At 44.4% G+C, this 24522-nt stretch overlaps 1 protein-coding gene across 3 annotated transcripts in view; it reads right to left on the bottom strand.

The window, feature by feature from the left end:
* The window catches only part of LOC109891420 (protein CBFA2T2), an 85707-nt gene extending 61883 nt beyond the window's left edge, over positions 1-23824 (bottom strand). For 2 of the 3 annotated variants that reach the window (XR_004210108.1, XM_031825677.1), the window contains exon 1: positions 23600-23824. Coding sequence is in view for 1 of the 3 variants with exons in the window: in XM_031825677.1 (XP_031681537.1) it covers positions 23600-23627 (28 nt within the window). In the remaining 2 variants the exon portion in view is untranslated. Of the gene's footprint in view, positions 1-1108; positions 1405-23599 lie in introns of those variants that run through there. The other variant, XM_031825678.1, reaches the window with a different exon arrangement.
* Positions 23825-24522: the final 698 nt, after the last annotated feature.

Genomic DNA, 24522 nt, shown 5'->3' with positions numbered 1-24522 from the left:
CGCTCCTAACCTCCTGGCTACCTGCTGCCCTGATATCAACCACTTTGACAAATGAATCTACTTTGAAACTGTTGAAAAATCACCAGTAAACAGAATCTCTCTCTGTCACACACACACACACACACACACACACACACACACACACACACACACACACACACACACACACACACACACACACACACACACACACACACACACACACACGGCTCCTGCTGTCAGGAGTATGACAATGTCCAGCCGGCCTCCAGACCCGAGACTCCCTGTCTCCAGCCTGCCCAGTCCTTTCTCCCGACAGGCATGGAGTCCTGCTCTACTTGGCTGAGACTAGCCAGGTTCTCTCTCTCTCTGTCTGCCTGTCTGTCTGTCTCTCTCTCTCTCTCTCTCCATCCCCTGCACCCCAGCAAACATAAATACAAAGAGAAGAGTCCACTCACCTCAAAACATGCCCAGGCATCACCCTTTGAAACAGCAGAGCTCTTCATGTAAAAGATATAGCTTTTACATAAATATACTACGTATGTACACTATGGAACAGTGTGAGGCTTGCACACAGTGTTAGCAATAAGAGCATAATCTGCATATTATTCTTAACAATGTGTTGTAAACTTTAACGCATAAGGAAAACATGAAAGATAGCAATCTCCTTCTTTAACCTTCACTGACTCGGTATAGTAACTTGAGCCTCACCTCAATATAAGCATCCATTTTGTTAACCTTAAAATATTTTTCCACATGGAAGAAGCAACTAAGAAGCAACGTTCGAGTAGTAGGTAGTCCTACATTTACAGTGTCAGTGAATGTTCCAATTCAAAACCAGACCCAATGCCACAACAAACTCATTTCCAATACTGAGTTGACAGAATTGATCTCAAAAGGCAACAGTTTTCCAGTGTTAAGCTAACTGTTAGCCATATGCATCCCTGTCTTCCCTCAACAGACAAGGATAAAGAGATGAGGAGAAGATTACAGAGGGGATCATGCACCATCTGTACAGCCAGGAATTAGGCTAGACAAACCACACAAAATACACACACAATTTAAAAAAAGACTGATCACTTGAGCACGCAACAGAGAAAATGTGAAATACAACTAAAAAGTGTTTTACCTCCACCCTATTAGTCGGCTCTTGTCCTAATTCAGCTGTGGTGACTTTGCTTTCTTATCCTTCTCTTTTCTCTGTTTTTTGTCTCTCTCTCCACTCCTTCATATGTCAGGCATGTGTTTGTGTTCCCACATATGTGAGCCCCAGTGTGGAGGAGCCCAGAGCCAGAGGAACACAGATGGCTCCCAGATGGAAGGGGATATCCAGGCAGTCCAGTCCAGTACTCCCTCTGCTGCTCTCTCTCTCTCTCACACACACTGCTCTCTCTGTCACACACACACACACACACACTGCTCTCTCTGTCACACACACACACAGTGTGTTCACTCTCTACCTCTCTCCCTCTCTTTCTCTCTCTCTGACTCCTCCCCCCTTTTCCCACACACTCTCTTCTCTGTTTCCAGGGGCAGGTTGCTGTGCTGATGTCACTGATGAGGCCACGCCCCCCCTCGGTGGAGCTCAGTCAATGCGGCACTAATCTATTTAGTGTATTTACCGACAGGCCTAGTAATAAACAGAACTAATTGTCCTGGCACCTACAGGCTAAACAGAGCCAAGAAGGTGGGGGGGGGGGGGGGTCAGGTGGTTATTAATTTCCTTTTGGGGTGGGGGTCAGGGGGTTATTACTTTCCTTGGGGGGGGGGTCAGGGGGTTATTACTTTCCTTTTGGGGTGGGGGGGTCAGGTGGTTATTACTTTCCTTTTGGGGTGGGGGGGTCAGGTGGTTATTACTTTCCTGGGGGGGGGGGGGGGTCAGGGGGTTATTACTTTCCTTGGGGGGGGGGGGGGTCGGGTGTTTATTACTTTCCTTTTGGGGTGGGGGGGTCAGGTGGTTATTACTTTCCTTGGGGGGTGGTCAGGGGGTTATTACTTTCCTTTGGGGTGGGGGGTCAGGGGGTTATTACTTTCCTTGGGGGGGGTCAGGGGGTTATTACTTTCCTTTTAGGGTGGGGGGTCAGGGGGTTATTACTTTCCTTTTAAACCCCTTCAAGAGTGGGGCTCAAACATGTCTTATACCCCCTCCGTGGTCCTTTTTGTTTTTGTTTTACCAACTTAATGCAGTCTGGTAGACCATTAAATGCAGTGTGTGGAGTTGAATGCAACCTCTTGTCCTCAAGCTTCACTGAATTAAAAGTAAGAGAGAAAGACGGATGGTTTTGCTTTCCACCAAAATGTTTGGGGCATGGAAGCCTCTAAAAATATATTTTTTTGTGCTGACTTTAGATTGTCATGGCGGATTTCCATTTTATTCAGTGGTGAGTCAATTATTAGGCTTTATAATTGACAACTTGCAAATCACGGTACACATAATCAAACCACGGTACACATCATCACACCACGGTACACATAATCAAACCACGGGAACACATAATCACAAAACGGTACACATCATCACACCACGGTACAATAATCAAACCACGGTACACATAATCAAACCACGGTACACATAATCACATCACGGTACACATCATCACATCACGGTACACATCATCACACCACGGTACACATAATCAAACCACGGTACACATAATCACACCACGGTACACATAATCAAACCACGGGAACACATAATCACAAAACGGTACACATCATCACACCACGGTACACATAATCACACCACGGTACACATAATCCCACCACGGGAACACATAATCACACCACGGTACAATAATCAAACCACGGTACACATAATCAAACCACGGTACACATCATCACACCACGGTACACATAATCAAACCACGGTACACATAATCAAACCACGGGAACACATAATCACATCACGGTACACATCATCACACCACGGTACACATCATCACACCACGGTACACATAATCACACCACGGTACACATCATCACACCACGGTACACATCATCACACCACGGTACACATAATCACACCACGGTACACATAATCACACCACGGTACACATAATCCCACCACGGGAACACATAATCACACCACGGTACAATAATCAAACCACGGTACACATAATCAAACCACGGTACACATCATCACACCACGGTGCACATAATCAAACCACGGTACACATAATCAAACCACGGGAACACATAATCACATCACGGTACACATCATCACACCACGGTACACATCATCACACCACGGTACACATAATCACACCACGGTACACATCATCACACCACGGTACACATCATCACACCACGGTACACATAATCACACCACGGTACACATCCTCACACCACGGTACACATCATCACACCACGGTACACATAATCACACCACGGTACAATAATCAAACCACGGTACACATAATCAAACCACGGTACACATTGTCACACCACGGTACACATCATCACACCACGGTACACATAATCAAACCACAGGAACACATAATCACATCACGGTACACATCATCACACCACGGTACACATAATCACACCACGGTACACATAATCACACCACGGTACACATAATCACATCACGGTACACATAATCAAACCACGGTACACATAATCAAACCACGGTACACATAATCTAGACAGGGATACTCTAAAATAACACACACACATGCTCAAAACAACAACAAACAAACAGTAGCAAAATACAAGCAGTTCATTAAGAAGGTGATATAGCACACACACAGACACACACACACATCCTAATGGCTTCCCAAGGTTCAGCTGATACTGCAGGTTGCACACACACACACACACACACACACACACACACACACACACACAAACACACAGCACAGCTTTCGCTGATATCCTTGGACTGATAAAGAGTGCATCTGGCCATGGGAGAGAGGGCCAGAGCGCCTTGGTAGGGGGAACAGGAGGCGCAGCACTGACAGCGGGTGCTCTGCAGATGCTAACCCAGACGCTACGCTCGCTAGACCTACAGGTTAGTGTGTCCACGCTAACTAGCACCTCATATCAGATAACCCACACCAACCAACCACTCTTACCCTTTCGTTTTCTCTGCCACACTGGGTGAACCATCTATGGTTGGCCCATAATAGAGGGGGGAAGGACAGCATACACTTATGTCATCATTTTTTAATGAGGAAAGTCAACACTGAATGTGGTATGGAATTGCTTTAGCTCCTTCTTCATGCAGTCTCCCACAGCTGTTAACCATTGTGCTGGGCTGTGTGGCCCGAGATTGAAAAAGAAAAGGGTCCGTTGCTAGCTGCCTACAAAATGAGATATCCCAGTGAACCTTGAGCATCTGGTTGTGTTCACACGCTCTCCGAACATCTACTTTTAGAAACATAAACAGAGCTTAAACGACAGCACCAGCACTCTCCTCCAGTCCACAGCTTGGAGGAACTAGGAGTATGGACGTTGGAGGGTCAGAAGGAGAGAGAAACATAACATCATTACCTCACTCAATTTGCCTTGTGTTGGATGGTTTGTTGTGTCAAGCGAAGGCATTTTTTTTTTAATTATATATTTTTTATTTAACCTTTATTTAACCAGGTAGGCCAGTTGAGAACAAGTTCTCATTTACAACTGTGACCTGGCCAAGATAAAGCAAAGCAGTGCGACAAAAACAACAACACAGAGTTACTCATAAACAAATGTAAAGTCAAGAACACAATAGGGGGATGGTGGTGGCCTTGAGTCCACAATGAGCTCAAATGATATAGCTACGGATTCAATGAATGCAGCTGTGCTGGGCCAAAGAGTGTGTGTGTTCACACACAACCTCAACCAAAGTGTGGTCACACCTCGGTAAGTGATAACGTATTTTGGGTAACCAACTCTCAGATGCAATCATTACCCTCTACAGTACATTGACATTGAATAGTGCCAACGGTAGCCTACTCTGACAGGGATAGGGCACAGTGATAGGGCACAGTGATAGGGCACAGGGATATGGCACAGGGATAGGGCACAGGGATATGGCACAGGGATATGGCACAGGGATAGTGCACAGGGATAGGGCACAGGGATAGGGCACAGGGATAGGGCACAGGGATAGGGCACAGGGATATGGCACAGGGATAGGGCACAGGGATAGGGCACAGGGATAGGGCATGTCATGTGGTCTCAAAAAACATTATTCTTCAGCCAAAGGCCCAGGCACAAACTGTTCCCCTCTTGGAGCGAACCCAAAAGCCTTTACACACACCAGCTTGTGCTAGGAAAACACAGAGGCCCCCGGTCAGCTGAGTTGACTACTGAAAGGTGACATTATCATCACAAAAGGTGGCCATGCAGCCTTGTGGCGGCTCCAATGCCCCATGAATGGCTGTGGTGGCTGCTGATGGGAGGCTCCATCTCAAAGGGGGCTGGGGTAAAAGAGTTTCGTTTCTGAAATGGGAATTATCTACAGGCTTTTTTAACAAGCCCCAGAGGGCAACACAGCTGGGTCGAGCCCGGCGGTGCTGTGGGCCCCCTCTTCTCTGTGCAGAGAAAGCCACCAACCACCACAACACAACAGGAGCCCCATTATTGCTACGGCAACGCACGCATGATCTGAATGCAACGGCTAATGTATTAGCCTTAGCGCTACGTTTGGCTTACATCTCTGACGGCTTAGGTCAAATGTTGGGCTGCATTAGCATACGAAGCCATTAGAGAAAGTTTTAGGTGACGAATGTTTGCGAAGCAAGCAGGGAGGGAGCAGCATTTACTGCGAATTTCACTGGTGATAATGGCAAAATGACTGCTAATACTTAGCAAACAAGCGAATGGCAGACAAACATGGAAGCCTACACAGGAAGTAAAGAAACAGACAGAAAACTACAGCCTTTGGTCAATTGGATTTGCTCAACTCCAGTGCCCTCTCTGGTAATCGAGGAGAGGCGGCAAGGAGGGAAAGTGGCTGGAAATGTGCTCGTATGAAATGAGACTCTCCTCCAATCATGCAAATTACGTTTACAGGGTGGACTCCCAAAATAAGTGTACAAAGTGATAGAAACTAATTTAGCTAGTTATGCAAGGCATTATATAGTAAAAAGCATGTCGTTTTTAAATGTTTGCATACTTTGTGTGTGGCAGGGCCGTCCCTGACAAAAAAAAGATTTGTCGACCTAGAGTTGTCTATTTGTAAATATGTATTTTAGCCTAGGTTGTGCGCTCTGCAAACAACGTGCCCACTCCTACAATGACAATGGTAAGACTGTAATAATATATTGAATACATTAACAGAAAATACCAAACAAACATTGTAGATGAGAAATCATGGGAATGAACAGTAAATGTACTACTGGTGATACTGCCCCCCCCACAGCCTCCACAATTTGTATTTTTTAATTTGTTTAATTTCACCTTTATTTAACCAGGTAGGCTAGTTGAGAACACCTTTATTTAACCAGGTAGGCTAGTTGAGAACACCTTTATTTAACCAGGTAGGCTAGTTGAGAACACCTTTATTTAACCAGGTAGGCTAGTTGAGAACACCTTTATTTAACCAGGTAGGCTAGTTGAGAACACCTTTATTTAACCAGGTAGGCTAGTTGAGAACACCTTTATTTAACCAGGTAGGCTAGTTGAGAACACCTTTATTTAACCAGGTAGGCTAGTTGAGAACACCTTTATTTAACCAGGTAGGCTAGTTGAGAACACCTTTATTTAACCAGGTAGGCCAGTTGAGAACACCTTTATTTAACCAGGTAGGCCAGTTGAGAACACCTTTATTTAACCAGGTAGGCTAGTTGAGAACACCTTTATTTAACCAGGTAGGCTAGTTGAGAACACCTTTATTTAACCAGGTAGGCCAGTTGAGAACACCTTTATTTAACCAGGTAGGCTAGTTGAGAACACCTTTATTTAACCAGGTAGGCTAGTTGAGAACACCTTTATTTAACCAGGTAGGCTAGTTGAGAACACCTTTATTGAACCAGGTAGGCTAGTTGAGAACACCTTTATTTAACCAGGTAGGCTAGTTGAGAACACCTTTATTTAACCAGGTAGGCTAGTTGAGAACACCTTTATTTAACCAGGTAGGCTAGTTGAGAACACCTTTATTTAACCAGGTAGGCTAGTTGAGAACACCTTTATTTAACCAGGTAGGCTAGTTGAGAACACCTTTATTTAACCAGGTAGGCTAGTTGAGAACACCTTTATTTAACCAGGTAGGCTAGTTGAGAACACCTTTATTTAACCAGGTAGGCTAGTTGAGAACACCTTTATTTAACCAGGTAGGCTAGTTGAGAACACCTTTATTTAACCAGGTAGGCTAGTTGAGAACACCTTTATTAACCAGGTAGGCTAGTTGAGAACACCTTTATTTAACCAGGTAGGCTAGTTGAGAACACCTTTATTTAACCAGGTAGGCTAGTTGAGAACACCTTTATTTAACCAGGTAGGCTAGTTGAGAACACCTTTATTTAACCAGGTAGGCTAGTTGAGAACACCTTTATTTAACCAGGTAGGCTAGTTGAGAACACCTTTATTTAACCAGGTAGGCTAGTTGAGAACACCTTTATTTAACCAGGTAGGCTAGTTGAGAACACCTTTATTTAACCAGGTAGGCTAGTTGAGAACACCTTTATTTAACCAGGTAGGCTAGTTGAGAACACCTTTATTTAACCAGGTAGGCTAGTTGAGAACACCTTTATTTAACCAGGTAGGCTAGTTGAGAACACCTTTATTTAACCAGGTAGGCCTAGTTGAGAAACACCTTTATTTAACCAGGTAGGCTAGTTGAGAACACCTTTATTTAACCAGGTAGGCTAGTTGAGAACACCTTTATTTAACCAGGTAGGCTAGTTGAGAACACCTTTATTTAACCAGGTAGGCTAGTTGAGAACACCTTTATTTAACCAGGTAGGCTAGTTGAGAACACCTTTATTTAACCAGGTAGGCTAGTTGAGAACACCTTTATTTAACCAGGTAGGCTAGTTGAGAACACCTTTATTTAACCAGGTAGGCTAGTTGAGAACACCTTTATTTAACCAGGTAGGCTAGTTGAGAACACCTTTATTTAACCAGGTAGGCTAGTTGAGAACACCTTTATTTAACCAGGTAGGCTAGTTGAGAACACCTTTATTTAACCAGGTAGGCTAGTTGAGAACACCTTTATTTAACCAGGTAGGCTAGTTGAGAACACCCTTATTTAACCAGGTAGGCTAGTTGAGAACACCTTTATTTAACCAGGTAGGCTAGTTGAGAACACCTTTATTTAACCAGGTAGGCCTAGTTGAGAACACCTTTATTTAACCAGGTAGGCTAGTTGAGAACACCTTTATTTAACCAGGTAGGCTAGTTGAGAACACCTTTATTTAACCAGGTAGGCTAGTTGAGAACACCTTTATTTAACCAGGTAGGCTAGTTGAGAACACCTTTATTAACCAGGTAGGCTAGTTGAGAACACCTTTATTTAACCAGGTAGGCTAGTTGAGAACACCTTTATTTAACCAGGTAGGCTAGTTGAGAACACCTTTATTTAACCAGGTAGGCTAGTTGAGAACACCTTATTTAACCAGGTAGGCTAGTTGAGAACACCTTTATTTAACCAGGTAGGCTAGTTGAGAACACCTTTATTTAACCAGGTAGGCTAGTTGAGAACACCTTTATTTAACCAGGTAGGCTAGTTGAGAACACCTTTATTTAACCAGGTAGGCTAGTTGAGAACACCTTTATTAACCAGGTAGGCTAGTTTGAGGAACACCTTTATTTAACCAGGTAGGGCTAGTTGAGAACACCTTTATTTAACCAGGTAGGCTAGTTGAGAACACCTTTATTTAACCAGGTAGGCTAGTTGAGAACACCTTTATTTAACCAGGTAGGCTAGTTGAGAACACCTTTATTTAACCAGGTAGGCTAGTTGAGAACACCTTTATTTAACCAGGTAGGCTAGTTGAGAAACACCTTTATTTACCAGGTAGGCTAGTTGAGAACACCTTTATTTAACCAGGTAGGCTAGTTGAGAACACCTTTATTTAAACCAGGTAGGCTAGTTGAGAACACCTTTATTTAACCAGGTAGGCTAGTTGAGAACACCTTATTTAACCAGGTAGGCTAGTTGAGAACACCTTTATTTAAAACCAGGTAGGCTAGTTGAGAACACCTTATTTAACCAGGTAGGCTAGTTGAGAACACCTTTATTTAACCCAGGTAGGCTAGTTGAGAACACCTTTATTTAACCAGGTAGGCTAGTTGAGAACACCTTTATTTAACCAGGTAGGCCAGTTGAGAACACCTTTATTTAACCAGGTAGGCCAGTTGAGAACACCTTTATTTAACCAGGTAGGCTAGTTGAGAACACCTTTATTTAACCAGGTAGGCTAGTTGAGAACACCTTTATTTAACCAGGTAGGCCAGTTGAGAACACCTTTATTTAACCAGGTAGGCCAGTTGAGAACACCTTTATTTAACCAGGTAGGCTAGTTGAGAACACCTTTATTTAACCAGGTAGGCTAGTTGAGAACACCTTTATTTAACCAGGTAGGCTAGTTGAGAACACCTTTATTTGACCAGTAGGCCAGTTGAGAACACCTTTATTTAACCAGGTAGGCCAGTTGAGAACACCTTTATTTAACCAGGTAGGCCAGTTGAGAACACCTTTATTTAACCAGGTAGGCCAGTTGAGAACACCTTTATTTAACCAGGTAGGCTAGTTGAGAACACCTTTATTTAACCAGGTAGGCTAGTTGAGAACACCTTTATTTAACCAGGTAGGCTAGTTGAGAACACCTTTATTTAACCAGGTAGGCTAGTTGAGAACACCTTTATTTAACCAGGTAGGCTAGTTGAGAACACCTTTATTTAACCAGGTAGGCCAGTTGAGAACACCTTTATTTAACCAGGTAGGCTAGTTGAGAACACCTTTATTTAACCAGGTAGGCTAGTTGAGAACACCTTTATTTAACCAGGTAGGCTAGTTGAGAACACCTTTATTTAACCAGGTAGGCTAGTTGAGAACACCTTTATTTAACCAGGTAGGCTAGTTGAGAACACCTTTATTTAACCAGGTAGGCTAGTTGAGAACACCTTTATTTAACCAGGTAGGCTAGTTGAGAACACCTTTATTTAACCAGGTAGGCTAGTTGAGAACACCTTTATTTAACCAGGTAGGCTAGTTGAGAACACCTTTATTTAACCAGGTAGGCTAGTTGAGAACACCTTTATTTAACCAGGTAGGCTAGTTGAGAACACCTTTATTTAACCAGGTAGGCTAGTTGAGAACACCTTTATTTAACCAGGTAGGCCAGTTGAGAACACCTTTATTTAACCAGGTAGGCTAGTTGAGAACACCTTTATTTAACCAGGTAGGCTAGTTGAGAACACCTTTATTTAACCAGGTAGGCTAGTTGAGAACACCTTTATTTAACCAGGTAGGCTAGTTGAGAACACCTTTATTTAACCAGGTAGGCTAGTTGAGAACACCTTTATTTAACCAGGTAGGCTAGTTGAGAACAAGTTCTCATTTGCAACTGCGACCTGGCCAAGATAAAGCATAGCAGTGTGAACAGACAACACAGAGTTACACATGGAGTAAACAATTAACAAGTTAATAACACAGTAGGAAAAAAAGGGAGTCTATATACATTGTGTGCAAAAGGCATGAGGAGGTAGGCGAATAATTACAATTTTGCAGATTAACACTGGAGTGATAAATGATCAGATGGTCATGTACAGGTAGAGATATTGGTGTGCAAAAGAGCAGAAAAGTAAATAAATAAAAACAGTATGGGGATGATGTAGGTAAAAATGGGTGGGCTATTTACCGATAGACTATGTACAGCTGCAGCGATCGGTTAGCTGCTCAGATAGCAGATGTTTGAAGTTGGTGAGGGAGATAAAAGTCTCCAACTTCAGCGATTTTTGCAATTCGTTCCAGTCACAGGCAGCAGAGAACTGGAACGAAAGGCAGCCAAATGAGGTGTTGGCTTTAGGGATGGATTAGTTCACTGAGACAGGCGTGAATCAGACAGGTGTCTTGTGTGCCATAAATGTTTTAATATATATTTGCCACTGCTCGACTATAAACATCTCAGTTGACCAACAGCCTATGGACCAGTCGACTAAATGGGGCCCTACCGATTTCAAAACTCTTCCATGAAGTACTCAAGTAGCATACACTTGTACTTCCTCACCAAAAGGAGGCTATTGGGGGAGGGAAGGACCGTCTTCTATTTGCCTACTAACACATTTAAATCCTCCTCGACCACTCTACTACTTTTTGGTTTCCGGGTCAAGGAGGAGGACAACATTTTTACCAAATGAGAAAAAGCCTTTGAGGCAGCTTGAGTCTTACGTTAGTAAATACATTTAAAATAACTGAAAACATTCATTACCTTCATTTGCAATAATGACTGCTAATGCTGCGCAAATATGCTGACGCTAGCCAACATGCTAACAACATGAGAATAGGGCTCCATGCAGGAAGTAAACAAAAAACACAGATGCTGGTAAGTGAATTTCTTCTCCAGCCGTAAAGCACCGATCTCCCCCCCCCCCCCCCCCCCGACCTTGGTTCAAGTAGACGCAAGAGAGTGTGTGTGTGTGTGTTTTATTGTCTCTTGAAGGCCAAGCATGTCTTTGAACATTCACAGGCTTGAGAACCAGCCAAAACAGATCACTCCTTGGCTTGCCTCCCACCCACCATATCTCAGGCCACTGGGGTTCCCTTGGAATCAATGAAGGCACAATGCACCTTAATCGTTGTGTGTGTGTGTCTCTCTCTTTCTCTCAAAAATAGTGCACTATGAAGGGAACACATCGTTGCACTCCTCTGCTCCAACTCCTCTCTACCTCCACACTACTGCAAAGAACTCAATGGACTCTGTGTGCATTCTGGAGGAACTGGCCTTTTTTGGGGGGGGGAAATGTGCTTATTTTTCTGTCCATTGTCCTGTGCTAATAATAGACAGAGGTAGAGAGACAGACGAAGAGATGACTTCACACCTTAACCATTGTCTCTTTCTAACTCTCCCTCTCTAACTCTCCCCTTCTCTTTCGCTTTTCTTTGCCGACTTCTGCTTTAGTTTATCTGAGGAGGAAACCGCAGGAGTCCTGTCTGATCTTTTAATGCCCTCTTTTCCATGACATCTGGTGTGGGGACAACCTGACAGGAGACATAATGATTTTCTCCATGTCTGCTAGGATCATTTAGGGTGAAGGAAAAAAATGTAAAATAAATATGATGCTTGGCAGTGGTCTGGTCACGCGCTAAAGTGAGGGACTATTTCCTTCACTGTATGCTTGGCACAATAATGATATCAAATCAGAACAGGCCATGTGAAGTCCTATGGATGGGGAGGGCAGTTGGGGTGGGGGTGTTCTCTCTAGGCCTCATCCCCAAGAAGACTCAAATCAAAGCTATTGATTCACTCAAAGGCTTGTTTGTAGCTCATCACGGGGATAATAAAAACAAATGTTGCAGTGGAGGGAGGCACTTCGAGCGACTACGCCCCCAAAATTCCACCCCCCCCGACAAGCTACTCCTCTACCCTGCTTTTCAGACACCCCTCCTATATCACCCAAATGGGTCCCCTATTTTTCTCTCTCTCCCTCATCCCCCCCTTCTCATTCCCTCATCCCCCCTTCTCATTCCTCTCTCTCTCCCTCACCCCCCCTTCTCATTCCCTCTCTCTCTCTCCCTCGCCCCCCTTCTTATTCCCTCTCTCTCCCTCATCCCCCCTTCTTATTCCCTCTCTCTCCCTCACCCCCCGGTCTCATTCCTTCTCTCTCTCCCTCATCCCCCTTCTTATTCCCTCTCTCTCCCTCATCCCCCTTCTTATTCCCTCTCTCTCCCTCATCCCCCTTCTTATTCCCTCTCGCTCCCTCATCCCCCTTCTTATTCCCTCTCTCTCCCTCATCCCCCTTCTTATTCCCTCTCTCTCCCTCATCCCCCCTTCTCAATCCCTCTCTCTCTCCCTCACCCCCCTTCTCATTCCCCTCTCTCCCCCCTCTTCTCATTCCCTCTCTCTCCCCCCTTCTCATTCCCTCTCTCTCTCCCCCCTTCTCATTCCCCCTCTCTCTCTCTCTCCCCCCTGCTCATTCCCTCTCTCTCCCTCATCCCCCCTTCTCATTCCCTCTCTCTCCTCATCCCCCCTTCTCATTCCCTCTCTCTCCCTCATCCCCCCTTCTCATTCCCTCTCTCTCTCCCTCACCCCCTTCTTATTCCCTCTCTCTCTCCCTCATCCCCCCTTCTCATTCCCTCTCTCTCTCTCCCTCGCCCCCCTTCTTATTCCCTCTCTCTCCCTCATCCCCCCGGTCTCATTCCTTCTCTCTCTCCCTCATCCCCCCTTCTTATTCCCTCTCTCTCCCTCACCCCCCCGGTCTCATTCCTTCTCTCTCCCTCATCCCCCTTCTTATTCCCTCTCTCTCCCTCATCCCCCTTCTTATTCCCTCTCTCTCCCTCATCCCCCTTCTTATTCCCTCTCTCTCCCTCATCCCCCCTTCTCAATCCCTCTCTCTCTCCCTCACCCCCCTTCTCATTCCCTCTCTCCCCCCTTCTCATTCCCCCTCTCTCTCTCTCCCTCTCTCCCCCCTGCTCATTCCCTCTCTCTCCCTCATCCCCCCTTCTCATTCCCTCTCTCTCCCTCATCCCCCCTTCTCATTCCCTCTCTCTCTCCCTCACCCCCTTCTTATTCCCTCTCTCTCTCCCTCATCCCCCCTTCTCATTCCCTCTCTCTCTCTCCCTCGCCCCCCTTCTTATTCCCTCTCTCTCCCTCATCCCCCCGGTCTCATTCCTTCTCTCTCTCCCTCATCCCCCCTTCTTATTCCCTCTCTCTCCCTCACCCCCCGGTCCTCATTCCTTCTCTCTCCCTCATCCCCCTTCTTATTCCCTCTCTCTCCCTCATCCCCCTTCTTATTCCCTCTCTCTCCCTCATTCCCCCTTCTTATTCCCTCTCTCTCCCTCATCCCCCCTTCTCAATCCCTCTCTCTCTCCCTCACCCCCCTTCTCATTCCCTCTCTCCCCCCTTCTCATTCCCCCTCTCTCCCCCCTGGTCATTCCCTCTCTCTCCCTCATCCCCCCTTCTCATTCCTTCTCTCTCTCCCTCATCCCCCCGGTCTCATTCCTTCTCTCTCTCCCTCATCCCCCCCTTCTTATTCCCTCTCTCTCCCTCACCCCCCCGGTCTCATTCATTCTCTCTCTCCCTCATCCCCTTTCTTATTCCCTCTCTCTCCCTCATCCCCCCTTCTCATTCCCTCTGTCTCTCCCCCATCCCCCCTTCTTATTCCCTCTCTCTCCCTCATCCCCCTTCTTATTCCCCCTCTCTCCCTCATCCCCCCTTCTCTCTCCCTCATCCCCCCTTCTCATTCCCTCTCTCCCCCCTCTTCTCTCTCCTACAACCCCTTCTCATTCCCTCTCTCTCTCCCTCATCCCCCCTTCTCATTCCCTCTCTCTCTCTCCCTCATCCCCCTTCTTATTCCCTCTCTCTCTCCCTCATCCCCCCTTCTCATTCCCTCTCTCTCTCTCCCTCGCCCCCTTCTTATTCCCTCTCTCTCTCCCTCACCCCCCTTCTCATTCCCTCTCTCTCTCCCTCATCCCCCCTTCTCATTCCCTCTCTCTCTCCCTCATCCCCCCTTCTCATTCCCTCTCTCTCTCTCTCCCTCGCCCCCTTCTTATTCCCTCTCTCTCCCTCATCCCCCCCGGTCTCATTCCTTCTCTCTCTCCCTCATCCCCCCTTCTTATTCCCTCTCTCTCCCTCACCCCCCCAGTCTCATTCCTTCTCTCTCTCCCTCATCCCCCTTCTTATTCCCTCTCTCTCCCTCATCCCCCCTTCTCATTCCCTCTCTCCCCCCTCTTCTCTTTCCATCTTTCCATCTTTCTTCTCATTCCCTCTCTCTCTCTCTCTCTCTCTCTCCCCCCCTTCTCATTCCCTCTCCCTCCCCCTTCTCATTCCCTCTCTCTCCCCCCCTTCTCATTCCCTCTCCCCCCCCTTCTCATTCCCTCTCTCCCCCTTCTCATTCCCCCTCTCTCTCTCTCCCCCCCTTCTCATTCCCTCTCTCTCTCCCTCACTCTCGATGAAAGGCATGCATTGAGCCGGCAGTGGCATTCCAAAACCTCAGCCCACGGCTCCAGAGTGTCTGGCTGTTCAACACTGCTGGGAGCGATTAGTTTAAGTAAGGCCTGACCCGCCTACTCACCCATGGAAAAACGTCAGATCTCTTGTTACACTTTGGGTTGGAGAAGGGGAGGACTGTGTGTGCATTGTGTATGTATGTGTTGATGTGTGTGTATGTTGATGTGTGTGTGTTGGTGAAAGAGAAAGAGAAAGAGAGAGAGTGCATTTGTGTATGTGTGTGTTGATGTGTATGTGTGTGTATGTGTATGTGTATGAAAGAGAGCGCATGTGTGTGCGTGTGTGTTGATGTGTATGTGTGTGTTGATGTGTGTGTGTGTGTGTGTATATATGAAAGAGAGCGCATGTGTGTGTGTGTGTGTATATGTGTGCGTGTGCACGCGCATAGAATTTACGAGAGGTGGGTCACACGCTCACTTGGCTGCATCTTCCTGAAGTTTCCACAGAGGAAGGCCAAGTGCACAGACCGACTCCAAACCTTTTCTCCAATAACTCTGTTAAACGATATTCAATAACCACCTTCTCCTTCTCTCTCCATTTAAACCGAGCACCAGATAAACCTACTGAGCTATCCATGGCATATATAGTTAAAGCCTTACATGCTCCCACTTACAGTGTTATAATCACTAAATGCACCATGCAGTAAGAGCTCGTCTGACGTTTGTCATCCTCTGCCAACCGTAGAACATTTTCAGCAAACATGAGTTCTAAACTACTAATTAGAAGCACAAACATGAGTTCTAAACTACTGATTAGAAGCACAAACATGAGTTCTAAACTACTGATTAGAAGCACAAACATGAGTTCTAAACTACTGATTAGAAGCACAAACATGAGTTCTAAACTACTGATTAGAAGCACAAACATGAGTTCTAAACTACTGATTAGAAGCACAAACATGAGTTCTAAACTACTGATTAGAAGCACAAACATGAGTTCTAAACTACTGATTAGAAGCACAAACATGAGTTCTAAACTACTGATTAGAAGCACAAACATGAGTTCTAAACTACTGATTAGAAGCACAAACATGAGTTCTAAACTACTGATTAGAAGCAAAAACATGAGTTCTAAACTACTGATTAGAAGCACAAACATGAGTTCTAAACTACTGATTAGAAGCACAAACATGAGTTCTAAACTACTGATTAGAAGCACAAACATGAGTTCTAAACTACTGATTAGAAGCACAAACATGCCAGACCGACAGTCGGCTTTCTATGGCCCTACTGTTGTTTTCATACCTACAGTACGCATGCCTGAAGCCTTTTTTTAAATATAGTATAGCATAGTAACATATACCATATGCATACGGCATTCTTATCTTCTTATAGCCGAAACATGCAATATATACTGTAATCCATTTGAAGTCCATGGGCCTGGTTCCCCAGTGGGTGGACCTGGCTCCCCGCCCCTGCCCAGTCATGTGAAATCCATAGATTTGGGCCTAATTTATTTATTTCAATTGACTGATTTCCTTATATGAATTGTAACTCAGCAAAATCTTTGAAATTGTTGCATGTTGCATTTAGATTTTTGTTCAGTATACTTAACAGTCACCTTGTAAAACAGATTTTAAAGAGAGCAGACATTTCACAAGAGGCATGTCTGAGCAGTAGGACAGGTGAGAGTAGAAAGAAACAAAAAAAGTAAGATCCCAAACTGCATTTCTCTTCCTATTAAATGGTTTAACCTGATTTTCATTCCATGGTGGTGGTTGGTTGTGTCGCCCGTTGTGCTTACAGGAAGGACCTGACAATAGTGCCACTTTCTGACCCACAATGAACTGTACTTTTCCTGTCATGTCAGTGACGTAACAATAGGCAGGTGAAATTAAACATACATCAACACGGTGGCCCGGGAAAGTCCTCGTCGTTTCGACTCAAAGACGCACTTTGACATGGCCAGCCAGAGACCTCATCTCATCAGGGTGTACGGTTACTGTGACCGTGCGTGTGTGTTCCTTCCTCTACCTGCAGTTGATCCTATTATAACCTTCTCGTTATCCTCCGGGCAAGAGCAGCTGTGTTGTGCTATTGTCTAGCGACGGCCACACCTGTGTTTTGCAGGTGGCTCATCTGGAGAGCAGTGTTGGGAACACCTGACCAGGCAGAGACAGAGCCTGCTGGGGGATTTGTGAAGCGCTCAATTAAGCCTTGTTCACACTGCAGGCCTTAATGCTCAAATCAGTTTTGTTTTTCAAATCCGTTTTGGAATACTGATTGGCCAAACAGCAAGTTACAAGTGACCGAATCGGATGTGTGTGTGTTCAGACAGCAGTCATTTGCTGACATGGCTATGCTAGTTGTCATAGTAACAACGGGTGTGTTGCAGTGGTGTAGGCTGATTGGTGGTAGTGCTCCTGCTTCTTATCACTCAGAAGTTATGTAGCATGCTAACAACGCCTGTCATGGATGTCTCCCAGTTTCTGTTCAAAATCATAGTGTAGGAAAACTTTTAAAGCCTCAAAGGATAAAGATGATTCAACTTTCAAAACAAGTCATTTTGGCCAAGGCAGGCAACTAGCTAGCTAGGTAGCTGTTCAGATTTCTAGCACATTTGTTTGTAAACAATTATCAAGCTAATTAGCTAAACTTGTTCTTACTACTCTGTTGACAGTCTGACAAGTAACAAGATATGCCAAATAACAGTCTACAAACTAAATAAATACGATTTGACCGTTCAGACACATGGCGAGGAATCAGATTATTATCTGATTTAAAACCTCCCACAAAGGACTCGTAAGTAAGCGTTTCACGGTAAGGTATACACCTGTATTCAATGCATGTGACAAATAGAATTTGATTTGAGGAATCATGTGGCGTAATGCAGCAGGGTAGCCTAGTGGTTAGAGCGTTGGACTAGTAACCGGAAGGTTGCGAGTTCAAACCCCCGAGCTGACAAGGTACAAATCTGACCCACTGTTCCTAGGCTGTCATTGAAAATAAGAATTTGTTCTTAACTGACTTGCCTGGTTAAATAAAGGTAAAATAAAAATATATATATATCTGATTCCATGTGCTGTTCAGACTGCAGGAAAAATATAAAATTCGAATCGGATATGCAAAAAATGTGATTGGAATCACTTGCCAGTGCGAAGAAGGTTTTAAAAGCTCAGCTAGATAAGAACTCGGAGGAATCCGGGCAGACACACATGGGCATGCCTTTGCCAGACTCAGGGTTCAGCCGCAGGGATGTTTAGACTTGTCAGAAGTGCGCTCCCCGGAAGGTGTGTGTGTGTGTGTGTGTGTGTGTGTGTGTGTGTGTGTGTGTGTGTGTGTGTGTGTGTGTGTGTGTGTGTGTGTGTGTGTGTGTGTGTGTGTGTGAGAGAGACTCTCACACTAACAAAACAAACAGACAAGTTGTGTGTTTCTCTTTGTTGTTGTTGTCTCTCTCTCTCTCTCTCTCTCTCTCTAAACAAAACAACAATGACAAAAACCAACAAAGTGAATTAAACAAAACAAAGATGTCTCTCCACAAAACATCCCCACACACTAAGGATGATGAGACCACCTGCCTCGGCTTTGTGGGCACAAGAGGCAAACTAAGGGCATAATAGTGTTAGGGTTGGCCCTCTCCTTGATGGTTATTTCAAACTAAGGGCATAATAGTGTTAGGGTTGGCCCTCTCCTTGATGGTTATTTCAAACTAAGGGCATAATAGTGTTAGGGTTGGCCCTCTCCTTGATGGTTATTTCAAACTAAGGGCATAATAACACCACTGATCCTCTGATGTCACAAGACACAAAGCCAACAAGCAAAAGATACCACCAAAGGAAAGACACATGAACATCATGGTACAGGTCTGCTGATAAGATCACATTCCAACAAAAAAGAGCAAGCATCGTTGAATAGTGTCTGGAAAGTTGGAGATAGGGGAATAACGGAATGACGGAATGACAACAGGGTTTCATTTCACTACAACTGGGCCCCTTTTCATAAAGCATCTCAGAGTGGAAGTGCTGATCTAGAATCAGGTTCCCCCTGACGCTAATAATTGTACTCAGCCGATGATTTTAAAAGGCAAAACTGATCCAAGATCAGCACTTTATGACTACAGATCCTGAACAGACCCCCTTCCATGGGTGACGCTGAAGCTCAGCAGGACTGGAAACATAGCTGTGATAAATGGGGTGCAGTTTGATGAGGTAGCATCAGGAGGAATAAAGCGCTCGTACAACAGACACATGGGAAGACTTTGTCTGAACCGTCCATCATCCGTGATTTAGGTCCGCTGGTTAGCCAGAAAAAATGTTATCGCTAAAGCAGGAGTGTCAAACTCCTTCCATGAAGGACCTAGGTGTCTGCTGGTTTTTCCTTTCAATTAAGACCTAGACAATCAGGTGAGGGGAGCTCCTTACTAATTAGAGACCTTAATTAATAAATGAAGTACAAGGGACGAGCGAAAACCAGCAGACACCCGCCCCTCAATGGATTGAGTTTGACACGTGCGCTAAAGCATACAACGAGACAGACTTTTACACATTGTTTTAAACAGCCGATGATGTGTCACGGTTATGTCATGTCAGTGTAAAGAATGTAAACAGTTATGACAATGTAAAGAATGTAAACAGTTATGACAATGTAAAGAATGTAAACAGTTATGACAATGTAAAGAATGCCTTGCGAGAGAAGGTTTGCATTTGAAAGATGTCCTAACTCTTGAAAGGTTTGGGGGGGCTCCCAAAATAACTGACAACTGAGTTTCTCATTTGAAAGCCAGTCCATATTGTGCTATCAGTCTTCAATGGGAAACTCATACAGGCATAGAGTTGAACTCTCCTCTGGGTGCTGACAAGCCCACTGCAGCTGGACTCCCCATCCCCATTGACCAGGAGAGAGAGTGCGAAAGAAAGAGGGTGAGAGGGGTAGAATATCCCGAAAGCTGTGGAGAATAGGGGGAACCAATCCTAACAAGGCTTTGTCTGGACTGGAGGAGGGAAGAACGGGTATTAAAAAAGCATAATGTGGTGATACGGTCCTTTCACTTGTCTTTTCCAGTGTGACCGCTCTAATTTACTACTGGGTGATTAGTACTTTTGTTCTCTGTCAATGTCCTCTGCTTAAAGTAGGAGACTTAATAAATTCCCGCAGACAATAAGGCCCCCACGTCCCACCAGTCGAATGCCCGCCAACACAGAGGGGTAGAAAGGATACATGCATTTTCAATGAAGGTTTTGAAAGAAACACTTTTCACAGCAGGACACAAAGGTATTAATCCATTTTGGGGGACTTTCAAAAGCCCTCTGAAATATGCTAAACACATTTTGAACCCCATAGCTGGTTTCAAGCCTTAAATGTGTCATATGATATCAACGTGTAATGCAGATACAATGACACAGTACCAACATTATGAGGCTAGTTAGTCAAACAAAATGACAGCTCTGCATACTGAGCCCTGTAGTCAACTCAACAGCATAACAAAGAGCCTCTAAGAAGTGATAGTCTTGACCGTCCACAAAAAAGGGGGTTGAGATGGAGAGAGGAACGTAGCGGAGCACACCCCAGGCCCACTAATAGGTTTTGTCTCCTGTAGACTGGCATTCCAGAGGATTGTTATTGGCGGGCGATCCGAAGAGCAGGGCCCACATCTGGATCCAATCCTCCCACCCGGTCCGTGCAGTGCGCAGCAACAAGAAACAGCTGTGCGAACCTGGCGTCAATTAGCCTCACATTCTCCTGACAGTTAATCAGTTCCTCTCCCTTTTTTTCTTCCTCCCTCTGTCTCTCTCTGTCACTTTTCTGTCTCTCTCCCTCTCTCTCCTTCGTTTCAGGTTGCCTCACAGGCTGAAATAATAGGGGTATGTGAAATAAGGACGGAGGGCGACTAGATCACAAAAACACTCCTACATGACAGGGCCTGTCAAGGGAGATTTATTGAGTCAGTGGCTCGCAACACACTATCACAGCTTATTGTGAAATAGACATAAATTGCTTATTCAAAATTTGTGACAGGCACACGAAAAAGTTCACTTTTTGTGTGTATTACACCATTTTCATTACACAATTTTCTTCCTTCATAATGCATTCGTGTACATTACACAAACTCCAATTTGTTGTGGTTAACGTTAGATAGGCTAGCTAGGTGGCTAACTTTAGCGAGGCTAGGAGTTAAGGTTAGTGTTAGGTTACGGGTTAAGGTTAGAACTAGTTAACGTGCTAGCTAAGTAGTTAAAAGGTTTAGGAGTTAGGTTAAAGGGTTAAGATTAGGGGAAGGGTTAAATAACATGCTAAGTAGTTGTAAAGTAGCGAAAATGCTAAAGTTATCCATGAAAAGATTCTAACACACAAACTCTGGGTTGCTGGGTTCTGACTCGTGTTAACCCTTGTGGAGGAGATTTAGGGTAGACTTCTAAATGGATAGGAGAGATGGATGTTTGTGATTTCCTCTCACCAAAGGGAATAGACTGATTTATTAGAGTAAAAGGTCGGTTTTCATTTAGACTTTTGGAGTTTGGTATTTTAGTAGTTTATGACCCTCATTAATGAATAGAAGACTTGGGAACAGAATATTTTTGTTTTTATTGTGACTCTAATTGATGAGGTCACGGAAAAGGGAGGCACCCCGATCTAACTCCACACCAAGCATGAAAGTCTGCTCAAGTTGTTTCCATTCATAACCACACTTTATAAATGACTATGTATGATCTGCCTGTGCACACAAAATATAATCACCAATCAGTGATGAGTCAAACTTAGTTCACCTCAACAACAAAAAACAATTCAATTCCACACTGCTCCACTTCACTCAAATCATCTGCGTTTCTGAATCAAAATCAGATTAATCCTCTGATAGTTATTAATGGGGGCCAGGCTTAGAGCAAACCTCCAATCTGATGGGCCTGACTACGGAGCTGGATGAGAGCTGCGCCATGGGGCCCAGTAAAGCATTAACAGGTGTTACTGGTGGAAAAGACCCACTCAGAGACCAGAGAGAGCCGTACATGAGAGGCGATGAGAGGGGATGAGGATGCTGGGCTGACTCACTCCCAGCTACAGGCACCTCTCTCTCCACAGTGCCAGGGAAATTCTCCCACATGACAACACAACATAAAGGCGCCAGATCTGGCAACCCGGAGGAGCCACTCAAGCCAAAACCAATTAGGAGCCTAATGCAAACCTGCATGACCCTTCTGCAATTTATTTATTTCCCTTTAAAAAGTCAGGGGAATGGAATCACATAAAAATAGAGAAAAAAATATGGAAAATGGGGAAATTTGTAGTTGTGTCCAACTTACCCACATGTTTTCAAGTGGATTTAATTGAATCAAGCGACAAAACAGTGATTGAGAAAGAACGTGAGCGATGTTGTGTTCTCTTTGGCACGTCTGTCATCGCACAACTATCTCCTTGCACACTATCTCCTAGCAAGACAACCGATGCGCCACACTCCCTTCTCCATACTGTAAAACTATTCAAGTTATACCATTGAAAAAACAACTACATTCAAACTAGCTGTATTTCAACATGTATTCGTTCAGGTCAACATTTTGGACCAAAATCCAAGAACATTCAGAACCATAAAACGGAAGATCAATCACGATTACAGTTCCATCATGGATGCCAGAGGAGCTCTGCTGCTCTCTGCTGGTTACTGTAACAAACTATGTTTCATCATTAGGACTACTGTCTCGTCTTTGTCGAGCCATCGTTTGTTATTCCGACATTGGGACAAAAGGGAGACGAATTATTTCTCCCGGGTCAAACACACAAATACAGTTGTGCCTTGAGGCTGTGGCTAGGTCTGGCGACCCCACTTGCATTGCATGACTGTGCCTTTGTCCCACAGGCTAAGTAGACAAGTGGGAGTTCTCTATTGGCAGTCTTTAGACCGCCTGGTGTTATTGTCTTGAAAAGCTGTAAAGCTCCAGATGGTGCAAAACTTTGCCTGGTGGACTAATTCCAAATCATCCACTGAAAAGGCACATTTAGAGTGACGGCCTTCGCAGCATAATATCAGGATATTACCAGCTATACGAGGGCAAAGCTCACAGCATCATTATATGCATGTTATTATAGCCTACAGTTAGGTTACTAATATAATAATCTAACGTTAACAAAGGTAATGCAAAAAAATAGTATTTATAATGAGACACATTTTAATTGACTGTGAACATAATTATATTTTCTTGATGTAGGCCTGCTTGGGCTATGTGTGAATGTCCCATTGAATGTTTGCACTCTGTCAAATTATTGAGGTCAAATAAAAAATGTCTGCCTCTTAAACGTCATAACATTACACTAGGCAACGAAATACCCAGGACAAAAGACACGTCTACTGTGGAGGATATATTATGGGGGAAATCGACTAGCCTTCCATGCAAACAGTTTCCGCATTTTTGAGTCCTTTCCTGAGCGCGCGCGACCAGTAGCTATTTGACGTTGTCCCTTTTATTTATAGCAGCGCATCTCATCCAAACAAATAGCCATAGGATAATGTCAAAATAATAATAATACTCGAAATGGTCACAAAAACGTTTAACATGTATTTTACAGCACTAAAACATAGATAGGTTAGTTACTTACATTGCAAAGCGCCCGTGATCCCGACCATGCTCTTCGCACTTTGAATGGCAGTGTGCACGTTTCAAGATACAGCCTACTATAACCAAAATATTACGCTTATCGAGTCAACTGATATCAGCCACGTTTTTCTTTCAAGATAATAGACACAGTGATCCGTAACACTGCAGCATCAGGTATCAGGGGCATAGGCTGCTACTGTAGCAACATTGCTCTGAATATTTGAGTGGGCGGGCCAAATTGTAATCCTTTCGAGAAAAAGCCAAAACTCTGCTGCGTTGTTACACGGTCGTTAACAGCAGGGAAATATATTTTACGGACGCTAAATTAGATTATGGGAAATACGACAATAATAATTATTAGTCTGCTCTGGGTTTTAACCAGCGACCTTTCGGTTACAACTCTCCTAACCTCTACGCTGCCTTCCGCCCAACAGACCACTTCTTGTTTGCATGTCAACGGTGTGTTGACAAAATGTCTTTTAAATCAAGATGCATATGATGTTTTTGGCCATATCCTACGGAAGTCACAAGAAGGAGCAGACAGTAATTTCTTCTGAACATTTGATCTCTGTTGAGAATATTCAGGTAATGTTTAGATTGATTCAATGTTCTACTTTTGTCATGTTGTAGGCTATTTTTTGGCATAGATGCTAATCAAGAATGTTCTATTTGATAATATAATAATAATTTATATTTGAGAGAGAGAGAGGTAGGTTTAGAGCACATCCACATCTGTTTATTTGATTCATCCTTGTGCCACCTATACAGTGGTGTTGCTTTCTTGCCTCTCTGCAACACAACAACCTATTGAAGGCAAGGAATGATTAGTATTGGAACCCATCCAGGCCCTCATATGTTGTTTCTCATGGAAACAGGATATATAATTTGCTTGCTGAGAGCTACCCCCCCCCCCCCCCCCCCACA

Source organism: Oncorhynchus kisutch, linkage group LG5, assembly GCF_002021735.2.
Source record: "Oncorhynchus kisutch isolate 150728-3 linkage group LG5, Okis_V2, whole genome shotgun sequence".
NCBI lineage: Eukaryota > Metazoa > Chordata > Actinopteri > Salmoniformes > Salmonidae > Oncorhynchus > Oncorhynchus kisutch.
This window is presented reverse-complemented; position numbering and strand designations above follow the sequence as displayed.